Genomic DNA, 18,865 nt, shown 5'->3' with positions numbered 1-18,865 from the left:
AGTGCTTAGAAACACTTGAGAATAGCAGGCTAGATTTTGCAGTCAGTTAGGCCCTGATCCTTCAAGCAACTGAGCTTCTGCTGGGAAGCAGTCAGGGTATGTCTACACTAGCCCCCTAATTCGAACTAGAGAGACTAATGTAGGCATTCGAAGTTGCAAATGAATCCAGGGATTCATTTGCAACTTTGGATGCCTACATTAGCCTACCTAGTTCGAACTAGGGGGCTAGTGTAGACATACCCTAAGAAACCTAGACTCTCTATGAAGTCACTGGGAGTCAAGGGCACACAGTACCGCTTCAATAGTTGTCAGGAACCAGCTTTGGAGAATGGTATAAATTGGGAGGTTGTTCTGGTGACCTGATTGGACTTGTCTGATATAACTGAGTACAATTCACCCAATGGCATGAACATTTTGCATTCAGCTGAGGATGGGATAACTAAGGATTAAATTCATCCCTGTGCATAGGGCCAGCTCAAGGCTTGGCTAACGCTTCCACTCTTGCTATCATTGGTTGAGCTGCACCAGTTATGGTGAGAGCATTTAAAATTAATCGTAGAGCAGACAAGGCCACAGGCATACAGGTGGGTGGGAGGATCTCTTGAAATATGACACTTTCTGCAGAAGTGGGGAGGAAACAATGGGGGGAAAACTAACAAATAAGTCCTTGTAATGCCGTGAGGATGAAATGTCATCTCAGGTCGTGCAGAGACTTCAGATCACTGGAAAGGGTGCTTTTTACCATCCCAGCCCCAAGTGGCAGCTTAGCTCCTAATCAGAGTTTTCACCATTTCCTGTCACAATGAAGGGGGTAATAAGCCACCTTCCCTAGGCTGGTCCTGGGGAAAAGAGAGGAGAAAACTGTTCCTCCTAAGAAACCAACATCAGACAGCCTGTCCGATCTCTTTAGGCTGGCTGGCAGAAGTGAATGCATGTGCAATGTCCACAATTACTTCTGACTGAGAACCACAAATCCAGGCACAGCGCCTTGCTTGGGGCAAGTAACAAAGCTTGGCGGGGCAGAGCTTGGGTGAATATGTAACTTACTGAACATCTGGCTTACACAGCTGGATCACTTTTAGTGCCTGGCACAGTACTGGCAACCACACACTCCCCTCACACATATCCTTATTCAGATCACGCTGAGAAACCCTCACACACGGCAGTTACAAATAACCACCTCAATGATACGCACATTCTTCTCCACTGCAAATGCAGCTTTAATACAAAGCATCTAGATAAACTCCAGGGCTGCAGGGTTAAGTGAGAAATAGAAATCCAATGACCCTAGGCTGGTCAAGTGAGCTTAATGGCTTGGTTGCTGCCATATGTTCTGAGCACATCCAATAAACACTGTCCCCTGCTGCCCATCAAAAATAGTGAGCAGTGGCATCAACCTGCATTTAAAAATTGCAGCAGATAAGTGGGGCAGGAAGTCCTGCTGAAAAGGGTTAATGAAATGTACGAATCCCCCCAGCGTGGAAGGAGGGGAGAGGACTCTGGAGTCAGATGCAGCACTCAGCACTCGTTGTTAGGTGTTTTCCATGTCGCATCTAAACCCTTCCATCATGAATGCGAGGCAGATGAATTACTCTGCAAATCCTATTACTCCATGTGGATCAACCTTACATGCAAGTTAACAAGTCTGGAGAGCCAGGGAATGAAATCTGCTGAAAGGATAGTCCATAATCAAAACAACTCAACGCAAGCAATGAGAGCAGGAAAGAATGAACACACACATACACCGCCTCCACCCCTCTTTCCCTAACATCTTCCTTGCACACACACTCTTCCATCACTAACCAGAAAGATGCAGCACACAGGAGATCATGTAGCAGGACACTTAGTGACATCTAATAGGATTTATTTCAGAGGAAGGGAAGAAAACTTTGCTGTTGCAGTTAGCTTTGCTTGGGAATTGCTCCCTAGATGTCCCAGGGTTTGTGCTCAATCAGCTCCTCACCTAGATTTCAGGCTTATTTTAGACTGTCCAGTAACTTTTACTGCCATAATATGCACTTACACACACACACACACACACACGGAGACACAGTAGGTAAGTTGGATAAAAGTGGGAGTTGAAAAGGAGTTTATGGGACATAGTATATTTTATTTTAGCTATCTGAGACATTGCTATGTCCAAAGCCCAGATAGCCTGGGATTGACCCTTAGAATGCCTCCACATGGACCAATTAATCTTAGCTCTACATAGTACAGAGAATCATCTTTCCCATGCAACAGTACTGCCATGAGAACCATTAGTACTTGTATATACAGTGCACACACACACACACACACACACACACACACACACACACTTCCCTGGCTATGCAAGGAAATCAAAACAGTGACCAGAGACAAAGCCAGATGGATCTCAGAAGTGGTAGGTACCCCCATTACTTTGCCAGCCCTTAAAGAAAGAAACCCCACGGACTAAAGCAAAAACAAAACATCCTACCTTCCAAAAGGATCTCATCTCAGAGTTCTGGCAACAGAGTGGATAAAGTTCCACATAAGAGCAAAATAGAGTATTGAGAGATCAGTTGAACATCTGGCAAGCACAGCTGGACCCCTTTCAGTTGATACTGCGGGGCCAGCGAAACACACATGTAAACAAGCACTGGCTAGCATGAGTGCATTTTCCTTTCCCCAGTACAATCCTTTTCCAGATGCTGTGGGGGGAGGGGGACAGTGGGTTCATAAGCTTTTTGGTGACACTGAGGTACAGAAATACACAGGCACACAGCCCCAACTCCAGCAGCAATAGCTACTGCAGTTCAGGGGAGTAAAACAACACACACATAAGAAAAAGTTGGCAAAATGCCCTACCTTAGGATGGCCGTATCCCCCTGCCTCACGGTGATGTTATCGGTGCCTCGGGTAAAATCCAAGCTGCGGACTGGCAGCCCTGTAGGGAGAAGGCAAAGCAATCTCAGTAGGACCAGCGGTAATTGTTTCCGATCAGGCTGAGCCCTTCCTCCCATGGCTGGGCTGGTTGAGTTGCACTGTATGTACTTGTCTCTCTCTGCACGTGTATATGGCTAGATAGAGAGCTAGAGAGCTGTATGTGAAAACACAGTAAAAATAATGTACAACTCTGTCTCTGCCGGGGAACCACAGGAAGAGGTGATTTTGCAGTCTCTCTCAGCTGCCACTTTCTCGTGGTCTTTTCAGTCTCGTGCTGCCTTTGCTAAAAAAAAAAAAAATGTTTTGTCCAAAAAGTCTGAGCAAAACCCTCCAACCAAAAAAAGGGGGGGGGGAGGAGGAGTGCTTGGGAAGGAGATCAAAAAGAAGGAAGAGGAAAAAAAACCCAATGTACAAAAATGTAAAACTGTCTAGAGTGATGGTTAAAAAAGGAAAATGCAAAAGAAGAGTCCTGTGTGCTCCCCCTCTGCGTGTGGATGCTCCTGCGAGTGGCTGTGCGGTCTCTGAGCGCTGAGCTCCCTTCCTAACCCACTTTCCCAGGCAGAGGGAGGCAAGGAGAGGAAGGAGGGAGGGAGCCTTACTAGTGAAACAGAAGCTTAGCACTACAGTAGGAGCGGGGGAAGGGGGGAGTGAGGGAGCCCTGAACAGCAGCATCTCCTGTCTTAATTGCTCTGTGTCACCCACCCGCCACTCCCCCTCCCCTAGTCCAGCACATGCACACCATCCCCCGCCTCTTCCCACAACTGCCCCCCTCAGCAGAAGCCAGCCCTGATCAAAGCCTGATGCTCCTTTAGGTTGTCAGGACAACAGCTCCATCTGAGGCCTGGCTGATTCCTTCAGAGGAGGGACTGGGGAGCTTAGAGACCCAAGTTAGGGAAGTGTGGGACTGGGCAGGAGCAAGGGGCGGGGGGGGGGGGGAGAGGGACAGAGGGACCTGGAAAAAAGGGGATGAGAAAGGGGGAAAGGGAAGAAGAGGAGAGGGAGGGCAGAGGATACTGGAAAAGGGAGGCTAGAGAAGCATGGGTCAAGGTAAAGGAGGAAGTGAGGCTGGGAAGGGGGAACAAGAGAAACAAGAACAGAAGAGGTTGGAAGAAGGAACACCAGCAAAGGAGCAGAAGAAGTGGAAAAGGTGGATAAAGGGAAGAAAGGAGTCTGGAACAGCAGGGTAAGAGAGGAGAGAGCAAGGATTCTGGAAAAAAGGAAGGCAGAGTAAAAGAGAGAGATGCTGGAAATGGGAACGAGGAGGAATGGAAAGAGGAAAGAGACAGGGAATATTAAAAAGAAGGCTAGAAAGGGGGAAAAAGAACTTTGTGTGACCTGAAATCAGACACTTACTGATTTAAAAGAGGAACATGCTTGGCAAATCGTTTTTCAGGCTAAATCTTGCTTTCCCCCCTTTTCCCTATCCTGTACCAGATAAACAGTCCTCCTTCTCCCTCCTCCCCCCACCCAGGCCTTTGAGAGATGAACTAGAGACAATGCTGGTATTGAGTTGCCCGCAGTCTGAATACTCAGTCTGTCCTCCCTGAATGCCAGCACTGGCAGCTGAGCCCTGATCCCTGCAGCAGCTTTGCCGACCAGGGAACACTCCCGTAGCTCACATATTACCACCATCACATGAGAAGGGAGATTAAATTAATGGCGAGGAATTGCCGTATGTTTTACTACAGATACCTGCCTTCCTCCCTGCACAGAGGAGGGAGGGGAAGAGCTGTTCCTAGGGACGATAGCTGGACAGTACTGTCGTACACATAGCCGGCTCAGTGGCTAATGCATCGGGGCTGGGGTCAGTGACAAGACAGGAGGAAGGGGTGATAACAGAACAGGTAACCAGAGAGCCTGAAGAACCACCTGGCTGTCAATGGCAGCCCCATTCAGTCCCATTACTGGGGAAGGGCAGTTATTGGGGTCCTTGGGTGTGCCAAAGTGTCAGACTTCTGGATAGTTACAGAGGGCAAAGGGGACCCAAAGGAGGCGAGAGGTCGGCTACACCTTGCCCCCTGTGTGCTGAAGGCTGCCTATGAGTATTTAAACAACTCCCATGCATGTTGAAGACCAGGCCTAACTTTCCTGGCATGAGGGAATAAGGGCCTGGGCCCCTCTCAGTGACTAGAGCTTCAGCAGCAGCGGCAGCAGCAAGAGAGACTAGCTCTTTGTATTCAAGCAAGGAAATGAGAGAGACTGAGAATTCCTCTAGGGGAACGTAAAGCAGATGGGACCAACCAGGGAAGCTAAAAGAAATCGAAGAGTTAAGCCAATACATTGAACACTAATGCTCTCTAGTTGCTGCAGTGAGAGGCTGGCACTACCAGGGCACTACTGCGAGGAGGCCTACAACACTGGGGTCTCATCGGACATTACCCAGCACTGCAAAAGACCATGACAGTGCTGAAAAAAACCCTCCCCAGATCCATTTGGAGGCTGCTATACTGAAGACACTGCTGCGAGGAAGCTTGCCCAGACTGCACTGACGTGGGCATGGTCGTTTGGATGCTTACTGTTGCGGTGTGACCTGGCACAGTAATAAAGCTAACGGTAGAGGAACTTGTCACTTCGTGCCAAGCAGCTAGGAGTGAGAGCTACACCTTTTTTTACAGAGTCTCCCATATGCATTTAATTTACATTTAATGAGTGCTATTGTATGTCAATTAAATACCAGTGGAGTAAGGAAAACATATTTGCTGAAGATTAACAATTATGCAACGTGAAGAGCATCTGCCACACAATGCAAAAGCTCACTAAATATTTCCTTTTCTCAGTGTATTTACTTAGATGACTATCTATCCCACTAAATCTAAATTTAATGCCTAGTTAAATATATTTAGGGTGCTCTTCATGGAGAGTGGCATCAATACGGTTTAGAGAGACAATGATGGAGGGAGCTTCTGTAAGAGTGAAGGGAAGAAAGCATTTCCAGGGCTGACGTGGTGCCCCAAATCCACATATTATTAAAAATGGCAAGGGAGAGGGTCCCCCTTCCAAGGATACAGAAAGAACTAAAATCATCCAAAGGTCACCTCAGGGACTCAGAGTAGACGTCAATTCCCTTTGCAGTCCCCAACTTCTCCCTAAAGATGGACCTGCATGTGTAATAATGGAGGAGGCCTGCAGGGAGAGACCAATACTCTCCCACCCCTACAGATATAACTTCATCATCCCATGTATTTACATAATGCCTAGCAGAACAGCTCCAGTCCTGATTGTGATCTCTGGGCAGTACCATCATGTAACTATTTAATAATCATAAAATGTGGGCTGGGGAAAAAAAATTAACTCCGGTGTCTCTCACTCTGAAATGAGTAATCCCTCAAGGCTGATCAATTGTATTTATTATTGTAGATAATTGGATTCAAGAAAGAGGAACAGAAGCAACCCAACAACCTGGAACCATACATAAAATCTTAGAGAGAGAGAGAGAGAGAGAGAGAGAGAGAGAGAGTGTGTGTCTCCTGATTAAAATACATATCACAGTCCTTTTGTTTTCCCAGTAGAAATGCTCTCTGGACCTATCTCCCCCTGCTGGAAGCAGATAAAGAAACAAACACAGAATCTTGAGGGAAATTCCATACAGCAACTGTCAGAGCAAGGACACCACAAATCTGCCTTAGCATCATTTTAAGTTAACTATCTCCTAGTACTTAGGAAAAGATGCAGATTTCACAATCCCAGACTCCAACATTTTGTAGCTTTCATGGCAGGCACGGCACAGCCAGCTTCTCACATATTCCTTCTGCTAATGCCCCTCAATAGTGATCTGGAAGGACCATTCCTGAGGCTTGGTCTGCACTGCAAAGGTAGGTTAATATAAGCCTCCTTGCACCAACCTAATTGTGTATATCTGCACTTAAATGTGTCTCCCAGTCATGTAAGCACCCTGTTAAAATAGCCCCTCCTCCCTGCGTGATGTTGAGCCATGATAGATGTACTGAGGTCAACAAAATGTAAGTGTAGACACTATGCTTCTTATGTCAACTCCAATAGTCCTTCAGCAGCTTGGTGAGCACACTTTACACTTCTCCACTGATGTGTGCGAATACGTGCTCCAGCTGTCATGCTGGGGAGGAACTCTGCAGTTTTCTCCTGAAGGCTTCAGCCTTATTTCTTCCTCCACAGCAAGACACTTTCTCACACCACTCAGCAGTAACATTGGAAGGCAGCATTGCAATATACAGGTAGAAGCACACAGGCCTGAGCTGCTTTGTGTTGCTAGTGGTATCTGTTCTGTCTGCACCTTTGTTACCCTCCAGAGTGAGATACCAACTAAAACCACCACTAACTGTGGAAAGTAGAACCATAGAAGTGGAAGGGACCTCAAGAGGTCATGAAGTCCAGTCCCTGACCCTCATGGCAGGATCAAACACTGCTTACATCATCCCTGATAGATGTCTATCCAACCTGAACTTAAATATCTCCAGTGATGGAGATTCCACAACCTCCCCAGGCAATTTATTCTACTTTTTAACCACCATGACAGTTAGGAAGTTTTTCCTAATGTCCAACTTAAACCTCCCATGCTGCAATTTAAGACCATTGCTTCTTGTTCTATCAGAGGCCAAGGAGAACAATTTTTCTCCCTCCTCCTTATGACATCCTTTTATGTACTTAAAAACAAGTATCATGTCCCTTCTCAGTCTCCTCTTTTCTAAACAAGCCCAGTTCTTTCAGCCTTCCGTCATAGGTCATGTTTTCCAGACCTTGAATCATTTTTGTTGCTCTTCTCTGGACCTTCTCCAATTTCCCCACATCTTTCTTGAAATGTGGTGCTCAGAACTGGACACAATACTCCAGTCGGGGCCTAACCAGCGCAGAGTAGAGTCGAAGAATGACTTCTTGTTGTCTTGCTCACAACACTGCTGTTAATGCATCCCAGAATCGTGTATTATTTTTCTGCAAGTGTCACACTGTTGACTCATGTTTAACCTGTGTTCCAATATGACCCCTAGATCTCTTCCTAGACAATCACTTCCCAATCTGGATGTGTGAAACTGATTGTTCCTTCTTAAGTGGAGTACTTTGCATTTGTCCTTATTAAACTTCATCCTGTTTACCTCAGACCATTTCTGTAGTTTGTCCAGACCATTTTGAATTTTGACCCTGTCCTCCAAAGCACTTGCAACCCCTCCCAATTTGGTACCATCTGGAAAATTAATAATTGTAATCTCTATAGCAGTATCTAAATTATTGATGAAGATATTGAACAGAACTGGTCTCAAAACTGACCCTTGCGGAACTCTATTTGTTATGCCATTTCAGCATGATTGCGAACCATTAATAACTACTCTCTGATAACAGTTATCCAGCCAGTTATGCACCTACCTTATAGTAGCCCCATCTAAGTTGTACTTCCCTAGTTTATTGATAAGAGGGTCATGTGAGACCGTGTCAAATGCTTTCCTAAAGTCTAGGTATACCACATCTACCGCTTCTCCCTTATCCATAAGGTTTGTTATCCTATCAAAGAAAGCTATCAGATTGGTTTGACATGATTTGTTCTTTACAAATCCATGCTGGCTGTTACCTATCACCTTATCTTCCATATGTTTGCAGATGGATTCCTTCATAAACTTGCTCCATTATCTTCCCTGGCACAGAAGTTAAACTGACTGGTCTGTAGCTTGTTCTTATTTCCCTTTTTAAAGATGGGCACTACATGTGCTCTTTTCTAGTCTTCAGGAATCTGGTAGTGCTAGTATTCAGTACAATTGCCCTACACTCAGTTTTATACAACTGAGCAACTCCCTAATGCCTGGCTGGCCATGCTCACCATGACTGGGGCTGTGAGCAATGCCCAGCAAAAGAACTTTGAAGCAGAATTATCAATGAGTTTGTCCTACTGCTTTAGGGGAGCAAGGGAAGAGAGTGCTGAACCTTAATTATCTCATTGGGACTATACTGAGTATGGTGCATGTTTAATCTGCAATTGCGGCCATTGTGGCCCCCTCTGTTCCTCCTCTACACCTGTGGAACACCTCCTCCAGAAAAAGAGGAGAAAGAAAAGGACTTAGGATGATATAGTTGGTGAGAGTCTGCAAGCCAGTGCCGCATCAGACCCTTAGCACAGTTCCTATAGGGTGAACACCGCAGATGGTCTAGAGAATGAAAACGTGAACAAGAGAAAAGTTCAACAGCCCTAGCAGAGAAAGGTGAGGGAGATGCACCAGAACATAACAGGCCTTCTCCAGCAACAAACGGCAGACTGATGCTGCAGACTCTTGTGGGCCTACAGTTCAACAGTTATATGCTTATCTCCTTGTATAGTCCGAGAACTCCAGTCTAGTGCCTCCCTGCATCACCCTCTCAACATTCCATGTGGTATCACGGGCTGAATCCTTACCCCTATAATTCCACACCATGGGATATGAAGGACAACCAAAGCATTATTTATTTTTTTATATGTATAAACAGACCTGTAAAAGCCATAGTAGTTGTATGTGTAGGTAAAAGGCACGTGAATGTTTTTCCCTAGTGAAGTTCTGTTCTATTAATTTATTAAATGTTTAATGAATTTGCTTTTTAATTGCACTGATTTTGTTACGAGATAAAATTCTATTTGTTGGAAAATAATTTTTATTATTTCACAACATATGCTGCAGGGAGCCCAACAATTCTGAAAGTACCTACTTCTTACTGTATAATGCAACAATTCAGAGGATTAGTAACAAAATTTAATAACCATATAATGTACAGCAAGCACTGCCAACTTAACAGGTACATCAACAGCATTATATTAATACATTTGCACTGACCACCACACAACTCCTAATAGGCCCCAAAATAGCAAGGCCAGGGAGAACATAGTCCACCATGATGTCAGTAAAACATCCACAGTGATCCACCAATACTGGCAAGCTATTTCTGTTGATGTGCCAAAATAGGGGCGATACCTATTGCTCCCCAGTTTCAGAACCACATTACTGCAAATCCATCTACTCTTTTGCACTTTGCCCAGAATCACAATCCTTTGTGTCAGGAGACAATTAATGACCCTGCATGTTTGTATGGCTGTAGCCCGTGGTGGATTTTCCAAATCCAAAATGATTTTCCATATACCAGTAGTAATCTGACATTGCACATTTCCACAGTGCAATCTCCACTCATCTCCCCATAGACAGTGCAGCTCCCATTTTGAACTCCCTGTGCTGTATGGATGGGGTGAACATGGCACATAGATCCATGAAAATGATCTTATACTTCCTAAAGTTCTACAACCACTATTTATCATCCCACACTGACATAATGGTGAAATCTTAACAGTCAGTGCATCGTCCTCAGGCCCAGAAGCAGTGCCCTACCACCATCTACAGCTGCTCTGTGATCACCACCAACCACTTGGTTCTCTCTCAGTTCCACAGCAGTTTGTCCTCCAAGATATCATTACATGCCTTAGTGCCATGGTTCTTCCTGTTGCTCTGCAAATACTGAAGGATTTTCATTCTGTATTTGAAACACTCATGGTAATGGTGCAAAGCTGTGCAGTGTCTATACTTCTGCCAGAGATGGTAGACAGCATAGAGGACTGTGTGAGTTCACTAGATTTTTTTTTTAAATGTGCAAAAATTATGGGCTATAGCTGGGATGGAGAGGCTTGCATGCTGAGAATGTGACCCCTTCCTCCCAGTCACCACTGTAGAACATGTTGATCCATGGCCAACAGGAGCTACAATTGTCGGTACCTACAGAGGCACACGTAAATATACTGGTGGGGGTCTGCAAGGGGCTAACCCTGGTGAACTGCTGCCATTTTATTGCCCACACTGGTGCAGGTTCTGTTCTGTCTCAGCATATGGGGATGGCCTTGAGGGACCTCTCCACATCTCATCCAGCCTGCATTTCTTGGATTCTGTGAGTGCCAGGATCATTTTTCAGTACACCATCAATGACCAACCTGTCCGATGTGTTTCTTACTATGAAATGTTTGTTCAAGATGTAGCATGGCAAAGTACAGTATGTTCACTGTTTACCAGAAAGAAGGGAAGGAGTGTTCAGTGTGATGAACAGAGGTTGGAGTGAAGAGGAAAGTCAAATGAATGTAGAATCACAACTGTTCTTTTCCTCAAAGCATGAGCATGTGACTCTCTCAGAGTCTGATGGGATATTCATTCAGGGCACTAAGTTACTGGAACTCTACTCTGAGGAATGTACACGTGTCAGCAGTCGAGCCAGCAGTTTGCAGTAGTGACACAAGCTCATTAAGAAAGTATACTTAGGACTTTTTGACAACCCAAAAAAAAAGTCGGGCACAAAAAAGTTATCCCAATATTTTTATTCTGAAACTACAATCATCATAGGGCCACACTGTTGCAATTCAATGGGCTAAGAGTCCTCTTAAATTAAAGCTTCAGAGGGGTAGCTGAGTTAGTCCGTAACGGGAAAAGCTTAAAAATCAACGGATAGTTTAGTAGCACCTTTAAGACTAACAAAACACATAGATGGTATCATGAGCTTTCGTGGGTACAACCCATTTCTTCAGATGACAGGAGCGTTAGAAGTCCAGATCCAAAAATAAATAAGGCAAGGAAGGAGGAGAGGAGAGGGGGAAGGGAGAAGGAAAAAAGGAGGGAAGGAAGAAAAAAAAGCGAGATAGTGAGCAGATACGGGAAGTACTTATTTATTCTTGGATCTGGACTTCTATCACTCGGGTCATCTGAAGAAATGGGCTGTGCCCATGAAAGCTCATGATACCATCTACATGTTTTGTTAGTCTGTAAGGTGCTACTAGACTATTCATTGTTCTTTAAGTTTTTCCTCTTAAATGAAGGAAGCCCTTAAACCAGGCACATGAGCATAAACTCCGAGAATTCAATGATAGAGCATGATCCTGGAAGTACACACAAACGCATACACTACCTCTTCCTAAATCTGTGCATTCAACCATAACAGAATGTTCTGCTGTGCAACAACAAAAGCCAATTTTCAGTCCCTTGTAACTTTCTTAATATGCAGTCCATGTTGCCTGATGGATCATGATTGTACTCCTCAGTGTACATGATTTACAGGTCATGGGGCAGATTCTCAACTGGCTTAAACTGAAGTGGTATTATTGATGCCAATGGAGGTATGTTGATTTATAGCAGCTTAGGATCTGGCTCCATGTTTCAAACTGCAGCTGTCCTTGAGCTGTGAGAGTGGAGTGTGTGTGTGTGGGGGGGGGAAGCATCTTGATCATCTTTTGAAAACAGGAAAAAAAAATGTGTTCCAATGTATGAAGAGATTTTGTCCAGATGTGTCAGAAAATCTTAACCATGGCTAAAGACTAAACCGGGGGAGGGGGTGCAGAAAGGGGAGGTAAAGGAAAGCAGCTCCCAAAGGTATTTTTTTCCCTCAAAAATGTATAAGCGTAGAGAATTATGAGATTAGTGCTGAAACTGATTTGTGACCTTAATTATTTGTTCACAAAGGGTATGTCTAGACTGCATCCCTCTTTCAGCAGAGGGATGCAGATTAGGCAGGTCGACATTGCAAATGAAGCGGGGATTTAAATATCCCGTGCTTAATTTGCATAAAAATGGCCACCATTTTTGCCAACTCAGCACTGTCAGCAAAAAGCAGCAGTCTAGAGGGGAATCTGTCGAGAAAGAAAGCCTTTTTCAACAGATACCTTATGCCGCCTGCAAGGAGGTTTACAGGATCTGTCAAAAAAGGCTTTCTTTCTCTACAGATCCCCTCTACACTGCTGCTTTTTGACCACAAAGTGCTGAGTCGGCAAAAACGGTGGCCATTTTTATGCAAATTAAGCATGGGATATTTAAATCCCCGCTTCATTTGCAATGTCAACCTACCTAATCTGCATCCCTCTGCTGAAAGAGGGATGCAGTCAAGACATACCCTATGAGTTGCTCCTTGTAGGATCAGAAAAACTGTGACTACAGTCCTTCCCATTTTCAGTAAAACTAGAATAAAAAAAGAATCTCAGTTTTCAATGCACACACAAATAAGTGTCCAGTTTTGAAAACATAACAAATACAAAAATGACCAGTATTGCTGAAAGTATGGTGCTCATTTTTCCTGAAGATCTCAGATTATTCACAATCTACTGAAAGCCACCCAAGGCTAGCCTTTGGGACCTATTACAAAGTCCTAAATACTTTGATTCCTCCCTCCACCCTCCCAGAAACCCTGAAATTACTTCACAACAGCAGGAAGCAGTGCTGCTCAGTCTACTATTGATGAAATTATGGATGCCATAAGTTCCATATCTGTTAGCTACCAGAGGCTGAGCCAGCACAACCCCTTGCCACAATGAAGGGCCATTAAGAGAGTAAGAACGGCCATACTGGGCCAGACCAAAGTTCCATCTAGCTCAATACCCTGTCTTATGACAGTGGCCAATGCCAGGTGCTCCAGAGGGAATGAACAGATAATTGAGTAATCTATTTCCTGTCACTAATTCCCAGCTTCTGGCAAACAAAGGATAGACATACAAATCACTTCTTATCCTGGCTAATTGCCATTAACAGACCTACCCTCCATGAATTTAACTAGTTTTTTTTTGAACCCTGTTAAAGTCCTGGCTTTCACAACATCATCTGGTAAGGAGTTCCACAGGTTGACTGTGCATTGTGAGAAGAAATACTTCCCTTTGTTTGTTTTAAACCTGCTGCATATTAATTTCATTTGGTGACCCCTAGTTCTGGCCTTATGTATAAGAGTAAATAGCACTTCCTTATCTACTTTCTCTATACCAGTCATGATTTTATAGACCTCTGCCATATGCCCCCTTAACCATCTGTTTTCCAAGCTGAAAAGTTCCAGTCTTATTAAATTACTCTTCATTTGGAAGCCATTCCAAACTCTAATAATTTTTGCTGCCCTTTTCTGAAACTTTTTCAATTCCAATATATCTTTTTTTAGATGAGGCAACCACATCTGCATACAGTATTCAAGATATGGGCATACCATGGATTTATTCAGAGGCAATTTGATATTTTCTATCTTATCTATCCCTTTCTTAATGATTCTCAACATTGTTCACTTTGAGGATTCACTGCACACTGAGTGAATGTCTTTAGACAACTATTCACAATGACTCCAAGATCTTTTTTTAAAATGTCAACAGCTAATTTAGACCCCATCATTTTATATGTATAGTTGAGATTAGGTTTTCTAATACGCATACTCTGCATCTATCAACATGAAATTTCATTGCTTTTTGTTGTCAGTTTTGAGTTTTCCTTCTGTAGCTCTTCACAAATTGCCTGGGACTTAACTGTCTTCAGTAGTTTTGCATTCGCAAATTTTTCCACCTCACTGTTTATCCCCTTTTCCAGATAATTTATAAATTATGTTGAATAGGACTGGCCCTAGTGCAGACCCTACGGGATACCACTATTTACCTCTATCCATTTGGAAAACTGACATTCATACCTACCCTTTGTTTCTATATTTTATTCAGTTATCAAAACCTCCCCTCTTTTCCCATGACAGCTTATGATATTTAAGAGCCATTGATGAGGGACCTTGTCAAAGGCTTTCTGAAAATTCAAGTACTCTACATCCACTGGATTCACCTTGTCCACATGTTTGTCAACTCCCTCAGAGATGTCTAGTAGATTTGTGAGGCATGGATTTCCCTTTACAAAGAACCATGTTGATTCTTCCCCAACAAATTATGTTCCCCTCTATGTCTATAGTATAGTATAGTTTCTAACAGTTTGCTGGAAGTCAAACTTACTGAACTGTAATTGCTGGAATCAACTCTAGAAGTCTTTTTTAAAACTGGAGTCACATTAGCTATTTTCCAATCACTTGGTACAGAAGCTGATTTAAATGATAGGTTACACACTACAGTTAGTAGTTCTTCAATTTCACATGTGAGTTAATTTATAACTCTTGGGTGAGTACCATTGGATCCTGGTGACTCATTACAGTTTAGTTTGTCAATTTGTTCCAAAACTACTTCTAATGATACCTCAATCTACAAATTGCCTTAGATTTGTCACCTAATAAGAATGGTTCAGTTTTGGGAATTTCCCTAAGATCCTCAGCCATTAAGACTGATGTAAAGGATTTGTTTAGTTTCTATGCCATAGCCTTATCATCCTTGAGTGCTCCTTTAGCATCTTGATTGTTCAGTGGCTCCACTGGCCCTTTAGCAGGCTTCCTGCTTCTGATGCACTTAAATTTTTTGCTATTACTTTGTGAATCTTTGGTTAGCTGTTATTCGTGTCCTTTTTTGGCCTTCCTAATTATATTTTTATACTTAATTTGGCAGAGTTTATGATCCATTCTGTTTTCTCCACTAGATTTTAAACTTCAATTTTTTAAAGATGCCATTTTGCCTCTGGCTGCTTTTTTAACACTGGTGTTTAGCCATGATGGCACTTTTTTTTAATTTGGTGTCCACATTTAAGTTGAGCCACCATTATGGTGTCAGTTTCCGTGCAGTTTGCAGACATTTCACTTCTGGAACTGTGCCTTTTCATGTCTGTTTGACATGTTTGTGTGCAGTTCCCCAGTCTGAAATTAAATGCTACAATTTTGGGCTGCTGTGGTGTTTTACACACCACAGGGATGTTATACAGGTTGTACCTCCCTAAACCAGAACTCTCCAGTCCGGTAATGTCCATGATCCAGAAGGACCATAGATGTTGCTGGACAGAGCCCAGAGATAAGGAGGTCTGGTGGCAAGGCCACGAGGATGGCATGGGAGCCCACAACAGGGGGGGTCTGGTGGTTTGAGGGGAGACCTCCAGCCCCAGCCACCAAGGAGCTCCAGCCACGGCAGCACAGCAGGGCCAGTGATACTGGGGTGGGGGGAGGAGGAGAGGCTGGTACTAGAGCCCAAGCCTGGGGGCAGCAGGGGTCAGGTGCTGGTGAAAAGCAGTAGGCAGTATGGACAGGCAGGGGGCAGTGAGGCCAATGACAAATACTGAGAGTGCTCAACCAGGGAGGTGTAACCTGTATTTAATTATACTATGGTCACTATTACTAAGCAGTCCAGCTATATTTAGCTCTTGGACAAGATTCTAAGCTCCACTTAGAACTAAATCAAGAATTGCCTCTCCTCTTGGGGGTTCCAGGACCAGCTGCTCCAAGAAGCAGTCAAGAAATTCTATATCTGCATCCTGTCTAGAGGCGAGGTGTACCCAGTCAACACGGGGATACTTAAAATCCCCCATTATTATTATTGAGTTTTTCCCCTGAAGCATTTCACTGTCAGAATCGCCATACTGGTCAGGCAGTCGGAAATCTCTCTCTCCTGCTATATTCATATTATTAGAGCATGGAAATAATATCCATAGAGTTCCTAGGAAACAGTTTGATTCATTTAAGATTTTTACTTCATTCAATTCTCATCTTTCACATGTAGTACCACTTGCCCACCAGCATGACCTGTTCTTCCGATCTATTTTGTACTCTGGTATGACTGTCCCATTGATTATCCCCATTCCATCAAATTGCTGTGATGCCTATTATATCAATATCCTCATTTAAAAACAAGGCACTGAGTTTACCCATCTTATTATTTAGACTTCTAGCATTTGTGTATAAGCCCTTTATAAATTGGTCACTTTTTAGCTCTCTGCCATTACAAGATAGGATTGAACAGGGACTCTTTCATTTGATTGTTTCTCTTCAGATCTTACCCATATTTTATCATCTCCCATCCTCTCCTCCTTACTAGGACATAGAAAATATCCATTAACAGAGCCTCCTCTTAGGGATGTCTCTGTTCTGATCATGCTGTCTTCTGCATCTGTTCGTTTTTTCTCCCAGCCCTTACTTTACAAACTGCTCTACAACCTTTTTAATTTTACATGTCAGCCATCTGATTCCATTTTGGTTTAGGTGGAGCCCATCATTCCTGTATAGGCTCCACCTTTCCCCAAAGTTTCCCCTGTTCCTAATACATCTAAACACCTTCTCCCTATACCATCATCTCATCTACACATTGAGACCCATGCGAGAGAGAATGGAACAGTGAATGAAATAAGGGACTAATCTCAGAGATGACACTTGTTAGGTGGCCTCAGGCAAGTTGCATAGACCAGCATTTCCAAACGTTGGTGCCTGAAGTTGATCATGCTGGATTTAAGTGCTTGAGTGCCCACAGTTCTATAGATACTGGATTTAAGTGCTTGAGTGCCCACAGTTCCCACAGATACTCATGGAACTGAGAGTGTTCAGCACCTCTGAAAAAAAAACAGACTACTTTTATTTTGAGGTAAAATACTAACTCCATAGACCTTGACTGAAAATCTCACCCCACTAACATCAATAGGTTTACAATCTCTGTGCCTAACTAATTGCCTAACTTCATGTGTGCAGGCAGGTGTGAAAGTATCTGCCTTATCTTCATTACACTTCCACTTGCACATCTATGCAAATGAAGATAACACTTACTTACATCAAGTGTGCTTGGAGGAAATGAAATAATTCCTGTTGTAGGCAAAGTGCTACATAAGGCCTAGTCTATACAAAGAACAGACCATAGTGTAATTCCATAAAACTGAAGTCTGATACACTATAACTGGAGTGTGAATTCCACTATCAAGTATTAAAAATCGTTTAGTGCACTTTGAAATATTGCTTTTGCAAGCTGTAGATTTACACCCCAGTTTATTGCGTCACACCACTCCATATAGACATGCCAAGTCCCCAAATTCATCAGCTGCACACAAAATCCTCCACCCAACTCACCACAAACTCCATCTGCATTGGACCACTACTCTCCAAAATATTTCTCTCTACATTGGCAGACATGCACAGACCCCAGCACAAACAAATGAGCAACACTTCTTCAGAAAGAGGATGGGACAGTGCCTAAAAGCCCCTCACCCTATATGCACATGGAAAGATGATATAGTAGTTAAGGTGCTCATGGGCAACCAGGGTTTAATTTCCTGCTCCTCCCCAAACTTCTCGTGGGACCTAGCCCCTCTATGGATCAGTTCATCATCTGTAAAATGGGAATAGCAGCAGTACCCTCACAACATAATAGATGGGGCAACTACATTACAGTAGTGCCTACACAATATGGTGGGGGTGGGAGCCGATAACACATCCAAAGTCCTCAGCCTGCTTCCTATGTAAAGTGTTAGAGCTGGGCAAAAATTTTCCAATTGAACCCTTTTGCATTGCAGAATACCTAAGTGATGGAATTGAAGCATTCTGTGGGAATGTTCTCATTCCAATGAACACAAGATTCCCAACGACCTGGGTAACTGCTTGCCCGGGCTGCTCCATTCCCCCACTCCCACAGCAGCCGACTAGGGAGTTTTCCAGCATGGGAAAGCAGTTGTCCAGGGATGCAGACAGCCAGGAGAAGCCAACCAAAAAAAATCCATTTAAATTCACTTGAAAATTAATTTTTCAGAATGTTTTTTCCTGTAATTCTTTTTAAACTTTTCATCCTGATTTAGGATGAATTCCTAACACTCTACTCCAAGGTCTACATTTTTCACTGGGGAAACGCCATCATTTAGCGAGGTGGGATTGTAGTGGACAGGAATCTTAAAGAGTGGAGAGGCAGCAAAAATTCCTTGTTTTCCAGGCTTGTTCATAATTACTATTCACCTAGCTCTGACAGGGAACACTCAGTGAAATACTAATGGACAGCAATAATCATTCTGACACCAGTGCTTATGAATGGAGCTTCAAAGCCTTGCTGAAATGAGATAGGCTACACATTCATCATGGCTAGAAAATTAATTTGATTGTGAATAGACTGCAGCCGTCTGTTGTACTGCACATTTTCTTGTCCATTATGGAGGTTCCCATATAGCTTTATGAAACTTATACAGGGATCTTCAAGGAGTCAGGAAAGGCTCTCGGGATTTGTGATGCTATCAGGGGAACATGAACTGTAAGAAATGCTGAAGTACAGATTTATCACATTGTTGTACAGAAAAATGTTGAAAAGGTCCCCCTGAAACTGGGGCCTGCCAGAGTTAGAATAGCTGGAAATGCTCTATAACAGTTTCATTGTTCGGATTGTTAC

General features: G+C 43.5%; 1 protein-coding gene across 10 annotated transcripts in view; it reads right to left on the bottom strand.

Annotated features, from left to right (window-relative positions):
* LSAMP (limbic system associated membrane protein) overlaps positions 1-18,865 on the bottom strand; it is a 1,541,410-nt gene that overhangs the window by 509,870 nt on the left and 1,012,675 nt on the right. For 5 of the 10 annotated variants that reach the window (XM_075906364.2, XM_075906354.2, XM_075906357.2 and 2 more), the window contains exon 1: positions 2,830-3,620. In XM_075906364.2, the coding sequence (XP_075762479.2) occupies positions 2,830-2,984 (155 nt within the window). In that variant the 5' untranslated portion in view covers positions 2,985-3,620. Of the gene's footprint in view, positions 1-2,829; positions 3,622-18,865 lie in introns of those variants that run through there. The other 5 variants (XM_075906335.2, XM_075906328.2, XM_075906341.2 and 2 more) reach the window with 5 other exon arrangements.

This window comes from Pelodiscus sinensis, chromosome 1, assembly GCF_052426305.1.
Source record: "Pelodiscus sinensis isolate ZL-2025 chromosome 1, ASM5242630v1, whole genome shotgun sequence".
Lineage (NCBI taxonomy): Eukaryota > Metazoa > Chordata > Testudines > Trionychidae > Pelodiscus > Pelodiscus sinensis.
This window is presented reverse-complemented; position numbering and strand designations above follow the sequence as displayed.